Source organism: Hyperoodon ampullatus, assembly GCF_949752795.1.
Source record: "Hyperoodon ampullatus genome assembly, chromosome: 7".
Classification (NCBI taxonomy): Eukaryota; Metazoa; Chordata; class Mammalia; order Artiodactyla; family Ziphiidae; genus Hyperoodon; species Hyperoodon ampullatus.
Genome location: NC_136920.1, coordinates 6,616,961 through 6,624,933, shown reverse-complemented (window position 1 = coordinate 6,624,933; position 7,973 = coordinate 6,616,961). Strand labels below are relative to the sequence as shown.

General features: G+C 54.4%; 1 protein-coding gene across 1 annotated transcript; it reads right to left on the bottom strand.

Moving 5' to 3' along the window:
- Positions 1-573: 573 nt before the first annotated feature.
- Positions 574-7,090, bottom strand: LTO1 (LTO1 maturation factor of ABCE1). The gene is made up of 5 exons (XM_079708775.1): positions 6,969-7,090; positions 5,484-5,589; positions 4,304-4,374; positions 1,011-1,128; positions 574-727 (listed from the first exon to the last, which is right to left on the bottom strand). Exons 1-5 carry the CDS (start codon positions 7,016-7,018, stop codon positions 659-661), a joined length of 414 nt encoding a protein of 137 aa, XP_079564901.1. The 5' UTR covers positions 7,019-7,090; the 3' UTR covers positions 574-658.
- Between the last annotated feature and the right edge of the window lie 883 nt (positions 7,091-7,973).

Here is a 7,973-nt window from a genome sequence, read left to right as displayed (position 1 = left end):
ACAGGGCTGGAGTCCCAGTTCTGACACCCACTGCCCTCGGACCAGGCAGTCTCTTGGGCCTTGGTTTCCTCGTCTATAAAATGGGAATAACGCCTACCTCATGGGCTCCTGAAGGGACTAAATAAAACACGAGAAGCAGGTCACAGCACTGGCGCATCTCAAGGGTCAATAAATGTCACAGCACCCATCACTCCTTCCCACTAACCGGCTTTGTGTCAACCCTGTGCCTCTCATTTTTTAAAAAACTGTCCCTCTGAGCACTGACCAAAGCCCGGGGGGTAAAGGGGAGGTTTATCCTATCCAGAGCCAACCCGAGTCTAGATCCAGCCAGGCCTGCCAGGTGACGAGAACCCGTGAGCCAGGGGCCTGGACCCTGGACCAGAGAAGAGCAGCCCGGTGAGGGCTCTGCCAGGGCCGCGTTCACGCTGCAGAGCAGACAGGGCCCAACAAAGGACAGGCCTATGTGGAGGGGCCCCGTGGGGGGCACGGAGGCCACCCGGCAGACCTCGGGGGAAGGAAGCCCTTTCAGCGGCCAAGCTGGAACCCTCCCTGCAAAACAATGAATCCCCCATCATTGTTTTGCCTTTAATCACATTTTTAAACACTTAACATACGAACATCTGTTCCCTGATGTTTCGTCTTTGTGCGTCTGTCATCCTCAAAATGAAAGTCCGGAACCTTGTGCACTAATTTTAAAGTCGGGCTGGACGTTTAGTAATGAACAAAGCTGAAAACACAAAAGAAAAAAAATGTTTTTTTAAATTAGAGCAGAACTCTCTCTCTCTAGCTGCAGCTCTACTTGTCTAGGTCACCACCCTTCAAGAAGTTCTCACACCTGTTCCCTAGATGGTCCTCGGTTTCCTTAGATCGACATACAGAAGGATTTGCTTTACTGACCATTTATATGTTACTGGCGGCCCCAAAACCATTAGCAAAATGAGCCCCCAGGGCTGCCCCAACTACATCTGAGAAAGGCACCCTGATCAAAACGAAACACACAGGACACAAACCTGCTTAAATTTCCCTCTAATTCTGTCTAAGTCTTCATGAAGTTTATCATAAGTAGGGTCATCATAAGGGAATTTCTGAATCATTCTAATCAACGATTCTAAGACCTTCATCTTTTTGCTGTAAAACACAGAAATAAAGACTTTTAGTCCTTTGCACACAAGAGGGTCAGCTTATGTAACAACGATGCAGCTAGATGGCTTTAAAGTGGTCGTGCTGAGCACGCCTGGCCTCGGGCACTGGTGACTCACTTTGTCGTCACACTAAACAACCTTTACTCACCTGGCAATGTGAGCCCGCCCACACCGCATGCATCCGGACATCAAGAGCGAACCCACCTTACAGGGACAGCTCCATCCGGACCCAGCGGCCAAGGCAACACCGACAAGCACGCCGACCGCCGGTCCCCAGGTCTGACCCCAGACCAGACAGAAGCAGACGGGAAAGAGTGCCGGGCAACCTGCTCCGGACCTGGGGGTTTTCCAGGATCTGCAATCTTCACGCTCACAGCCTCTGGGAGTTTAACAGCAGGTAAACCGGCAAGCCCCCTCCATCCATAGGGCAGAAACCAGTGGCTGGTGTTTGAGTTTGGCTCCCTCTCCCAGGAAGACAAGGAGCTCAGCTAGTGAGCGGCCTGGAGCACAACCGCCCCAAGGCACTCAGGTATTTCACTGTCCCTGAGCCTCAGCGTCCTCATCTGTAAAATGGGGCCTTAACGGCCACCTCCCAGGCTCTCAGGAGGATAAAGCCCAGAACGTGCTACAGAGTGGGGGCTCGATAAACGTCAGTCTCTTCGCTTCATCTGGGAGGGTGGGTGCCCTCTGGGTCACAGGCAAGCGATACTGCCGAGCCACCTTCCCAGGACCACATCTGATCCCCAAGGTGTCAGGAGCACGCCAGATATCTGATCCCTGGGAATCCTGAAGGACTCATCCTTAGGATGAAGCAATAGCCATTCAAAGTGACCAGGACCTGCTCACATTTGCGGTTTTTAAACCAGTTTAGAAGAACTATGATGGCCACCTCTTGGAGAAAATACAAAACCGCGAAAGGTCAGCGTGAGTTAATTAAAGCAACAAAGCACTTGGTTTCCAGGGAGTTGGAAGGCAGATGCCAACATGCGGGAAACGGCTGTACCTGCCACAATACAACGACTACCACCCACTCCCAACTCTGCAAGCAGCGACGGGTCATTCCTGCCTTCCCCGGGTCAGTGAAGCTACTCCAGACACACCCAGCCCATCCCACGGTCAAAGCCAGTGCATGTCAGGAGGGTGTGACCCACTCACGGCTGGTGTAAGGGAAAAAGCCTTCACCAGACAGAGGAGCGTCTCAGGGTGGGTCAGAAAGCTATGGTCACCTGATGGAAAGGTCGCCATCCTTCAGGCTGAGACAGGGCTCTCCACACAGCTTCTCTGGTGTTAAAATTCCCTCAGCTCACCGAGTGATAACACACATAGCAGGTGTTTCTCTTTTAACATCCTTACGTGAAACATAAAGAAGCAGATCCTCTGCCCGCCTTCTACCATTTAAAAAAAAACTGTAGACTTAGAAAATCCAAAAACCATTGCTCTAAGATAAAGGGTTTTAGGCTGTGTTTCAAAGGGCTTCCCGGGCTCTGCAGGTGGGATGGGGATGGCGGGGCGGCGGGCCACGGGCCCTCTGATGGACAGACCGGGGGCGCGGCTTTAGGAAGGGAGGGAACCCCTGCCCTGGGGTGCGGGTTGGCAGCCCCCAGCTGCGAGACCCTTCACACCCAGTGCAAGGCCCCCCGTGAGCCGCAGATCCCGGTGCAGGGAGAGGGGGAGGCTGCTGAAGCATTCCGAGTCAGTGCGCCCCACCCCGCCTTCGTGGACCGGGAGCGGGGAGCCACGCTCCGCTCCGACAGCCGCCCAGTGGCGCCCGGGGCTGCCAACCACTGTCCCAACCTGACCGCCAGCTACCCACCCACTCCCACTGAATCTTCAGAGGAAAATCTCCCCAAGATGGCCCTCGGCTGATGGATGAATCCTGTCATCTCCCACTTGCTCAGTGACAGGACAAGTCAGAGAGCAGGCGACCCCACAATCCCCCAGACTCTGTCTTGAGCATCCCCGCTCTGACATTTCAATATGGCTATGGCCCAAGTTCTAGAAATTCAAAATATTCCAAATAAGATGACAGGTCACGTGGACGGGGGAATACCAGCTTCCCTGCTCTGTTATCCACTCTCCTGGCACCCCTCCCAGGCCAGGCAAAGCCACCAGACATCAAGATGATGCAGAGCAGCGCCGAAGCCCAGTGTCGGCTCCCATGAGCGGCAGGACGGCCTTTCACATAAGGGTGCGTTTCCAGCTTAAGAGTGAAGACCGGGGGTGGGGACAGGGTCCTGGGGCTTCAGGAAGCAGCACCCAGCAAGAGCACGCTCCAAAGGCTACAGATGGGCTTCCCTGGTGGCACAGTGGTTAAGAATCCGCCTGCCAATGTAGGGGACACTGGTTCGAGCCCTGGTCTGGAAAGATCCCACGTGCCGCGGAGCAACTAAGCCCGTGCTCCGCAGCAGCTGAGCCTACACTCTAGAGCCTGCGAGCCACAACTGCTGAGCCCGTGTGCCACAACTGCTGAAGCCTGTGTGCCTAGAGCCCGTGCTCCACAACAAGAGAAGCCACCGCAATGAGAAGCCCGCGCACCGCAACGAAGAGCAGCCCCCGCTCGCCGCAACTAGAGAAAGCCCGCGCGCAGCAACGAAGACCCAATGCGGCCAAAAATAAATCAAAAAAAAAAAAAAAAAGGCTACAAACACTACAAATAACAGCTCATGGTTACTTCGTGCTTCCAGGTACCTGACACCTGTGAAACACATGAAATGGGTCATCTCATTAGCAGACCTTTCAGCTACATTAAAAAACCCAGTGACAAGGGAGTCACCATTTCTGAGCCCTGATCATACCACGACTGTTCTGTTCTGTTTGTTACAAGCTCAGAGGAAAGATGAATGAGAAGATAGTATCATTTTCATCGTGGTTTGACTGGCAGGGTAACTAAAAGCCACTTAGCGCCCTAAGGTCTCCTCCAGGGGGATCTGAGGACCCTTGGGAAGTAATAACAACGGATGTTCACCCAACACCAGAAATGTGCCCAGTGCTTTCTAGTTACTATTTCCTGTAAACCTCATGACAACATTTCAGGTTCAGCCTGGTTATTTCTCCATTTTACAGATGAGGGGACTGAGACACTAACCGCCCAAGGTGAGAGTGAGCTATGGAACCGGAACTTCGCATCCAGACACCGAAGAAGAAAGAAGGCTCAGCTTTACCTGTCTTTCTCAGTGGTGCAGCCGTGCAGGAGACATCTCCAAGCAAAAGCAAAACCTTGGTAGCACCCGATCTGTGAATTTACGAAACATTCAAGAGTGAAATGACTAACCAACAGCTATACTTGATCTAAATATCAAGCTCTCAAAACAAAAAGGGGGGCAGGGGCCCAGGGGGCAGTGGTGCTTCTTCTCTTGTTGTTCTGGAAGCACCCATTGGGCACCAGGCTACAGAAGTTGGAGGTCAAGTCACCAGCGGGGCAGCCAGCCTCCAAGGTGGCCCCACTGGGACCTACCTCCCCACCCCCTGGTAATCCTGCCCTGTGCGGTCCCCTGACCGGATCGGGGTGACCTTGACGAGCAGGAGCACACACAGGAAGAGGCAGCACAGGACCTCTGAATCCAGGCACTAACAGACAACATCACCTCTGCCCTGCCGACGTGGGTCACCTGCACAGTGTCACGAGGACACTCAGGCAGCCCTATGGAGAGGTCCACGCGGTGAGGACAGCCGCGTGAGCAGCCACCTGAGAAGTGGCTCCTGCAGCCCCAGCAAGCTTCCAGCTGACTGCAGGCTGGCTGACTCGTAACTCCAGCACCCAGAGACCCCCGAGCCGGAACCAGCCAGCTCAGCAGCTCCTGGACCACAGACCCTCAGGATCCATGTGAGATAATAAGCACTGGTTGTCTTAAGCCCACGTGTCTTGTGCTGATTCGTTTTGCAGCAACAGACACCTAATACAGTCCTGACGGCCTCAGACGTTGCTGTTTAGGGCCAGCTATCTCCATAAGTGAGGGCCAATCTAGGTCGAAGGGCAGGAGAAAAGGAAAATCAGGAATTTCAACAGAAATATAAATGGCATGTTTTCACATGACACAGGGTGCTCACTCTCTGGGGGAGGATCCAGCTGGCTTAAGACACAGGGCAGCACCAGACAGACACTCGACGTCGCCTGACGCGAGGGGGGACTTGTCTTCTCTTTCTCCAGCCCACCTGACTTCATCATCTCCACACAGCAACCCTCTGCGGGTTCTGTTCTGAGACGGTTTCTCCGTCAACGTTCTATCTAGCCTACGGCCACGTGAAGAGGCCTGAAGTGGTGGCTCGATCATACTGATCATCAAGGCAAATTGTCAATGGTAAGAGAAAAGGATTCCTTTCTAAGTGGGGGGTCCCACTTACCTCAGATCCGATTTTAGCTCCATGTAACGTGCCATACTGTCTTCCTTCACTCATACCCAAGCTACTTCCTTCTTCGTAGCCTTCCTGATAACCTTCCCCGTGAAACCTGCAACAGAGAAGAGGAAGCATGAGCAAATAAACAGGAGAAAGAGCATTCTTCCTGCAAAAACCTCCCTCTTCCACATTGCCCAGACCTAGCAAGACAAGACCTAGTACTGTAGAAAAAGAACAAAATTTAAGCCAGAAAACGTAAACTCCAACCTCAGCTCCACCCCTCCCTAAGTCTCTCCGTCTGGCAAGTCGCTGTAATTCTGGAAGCCCAATTTACCTCTCTACAAAAAGGAAGGTGGGCTAAATCAGTGATTCCCAAACCTGGCAGAATATCAGAAACACACAGGAAAATTTCAAAGATACAAATTCAGGGGCCTCACTCCTCGTATTCAGTAAGTCTGGAGTAAGGCCCAGGAATCTGCTTTGCAAAATCTCCCCGGTAATTCGTCTGCAGCCAGGTCATCGAGCCCCAGTTCTGGGTCTGTAAGCTAGACTGCTTGGTCAAGGGCTTCAAAAAAAACAAAAACTCTGCAACATGTACTGGGCTTTCCATCACATCTCAGGAGACTAGCAAGGAGAAACGCCATCAGATGATCACAAAATGTACCGTGACCGTGGCGCCTGCAGTAGAATAAAGGCTCTGACTTTGAAGGCCCAGCAGTGTAATTGGCACCATCATAACCTGCAGTCACCAAAGTGAAAGGGGTGTGCTGGGGCACCCAGTGAGGCCGAGGGGATAGCTCCCACTTACTGGCTGTGTGGCCCTGGGAGTGACCTTGCCTCCTCATCTGAAAGACGGGGTGAAGGATAGGATCCACTTCACAAGTAAGGCTAAAATAACTAACTGGATACAACGCTTAGCTCAGCGTCCAATTCACAGCAAGCTCCAAATAAACGTCAGCGACTGTTTACTGTTTACTCTCTTCCTTAACTGACATCTACTGATGTCTCAAGTGGGCAGGGCACTGGAAGACAGCCACAAAGCAGCCAACAGCTCCTCTGCCCCCCCCCTCGTCACAGTCCTAGGCGCTCCCCGGGGGCTCAGGAGGGAAAAGGATGACGCCTGACACATTTAAAGGCATGTCCGTGAATGCTGCCGTATGTCCTACCCCTGAGGAACAAGAAAAAGGGGCAGCGCCCAGATGGCAAAGGTCCGTCCCACCCGAGAAGAACCGTCCCTGGAGGGAGGCAGTCACCAGACCGAGCAGATGCGTGAGGCAGCCCCGGACGGGGGAGGGTCTAGAGGAACAGCTGGGCACGTGGCGCTCGCCCGAGAGGCCGATGAGCAAAGGAGAAGCAGCAGCATCTCGGGCCCTCCCGCACCAGCCGCCTTCTGAGCCACAGCGCGTTCCCCCAGGGCCCGGGCGGCCGCCGCAGCCCAGCGGCTGAGAGCAGACCTGCTCGGGTGGGGGCCCGGCCCAGCCCCCTACCCACCTGTCATCCGCCATCACGATGGCGTCGAACATGTCGTGACTCCCGGCCATGGCGGCAGCAGGCCCGCCCCTCGAGCTCCGGCGCCAAGCGCTGCGGCCGCAGACCCACGAGCCTCGGGCACGGACGCACCGCTTCTGAAGAGGCGAAGTCCACTTCCGGGGGCGGCCGCGCGGCGCAGGCCGGGTAAGGACGGCACGCGGGAGGGCTCAGCACGCGCCGGCGCAGGGCCAAGCCGCGTGCGCGGCGGCGGCGCTGGGTGGAGCTAGGCCGGGACGCGGCCCCGCCCCGAGGCCTCTTCGCCTCGGTCCCCGGCTCCCGCCAGGGGTCAGCTGCTCTCCGCCTGGAGCATCCACCTGGCTGCGGGGGTGGGGGTGTGTGTGTGGGTGACCTGTGACCTCACCGTCACAAAACCAGGCAGATGCAACCGAACTGCCAAAAGCGGCTTGGAAGGAATCGGGGGAAAAAAATGGAAAAGTTACCAAAGAACCAACGCCTCCGGAGGCTCTGCCAGTGGGGTTTTGCGGGGAAAAGTTCCAGGAAGGGCAATTCCCGGCGTGAAGGCACGACCCAGAAGAGAGTGGCCCGGTCCCCCACCGACCCCGACCCAAAGCCAGGGGCCACCCTCCAGGACGACGTCAGACGTGAGACCCCGCCTACAATGCCATTAAATCCATGTTAACAGTAATCCAGGGACTGCAGGCCTTTGTCCAAGAAACGCAGGGCTGATCCGACCCCAGGGAAAATGAAACAGCAGCAGGTGACAGGGAAACAGCCTGGTCGTCTTAACACTTGCTGGGAAAGACATTATACATGTTGAAACTTAATTGAAACTCCATAGTTTTTTGAAAACTGGAAATAAAAGTTTTTGTGTTTTTATTCTTGCAGTTGTTTGATTGTAAAGCAAAAGCAGAGTAATTCATAATTCACGTAGAGTCAAGAATCAGCACAGAAGGGTTCATGATTAAGAGCCACCTGTGCCCTCACTCCAGCTGGAGGCATCCCTGC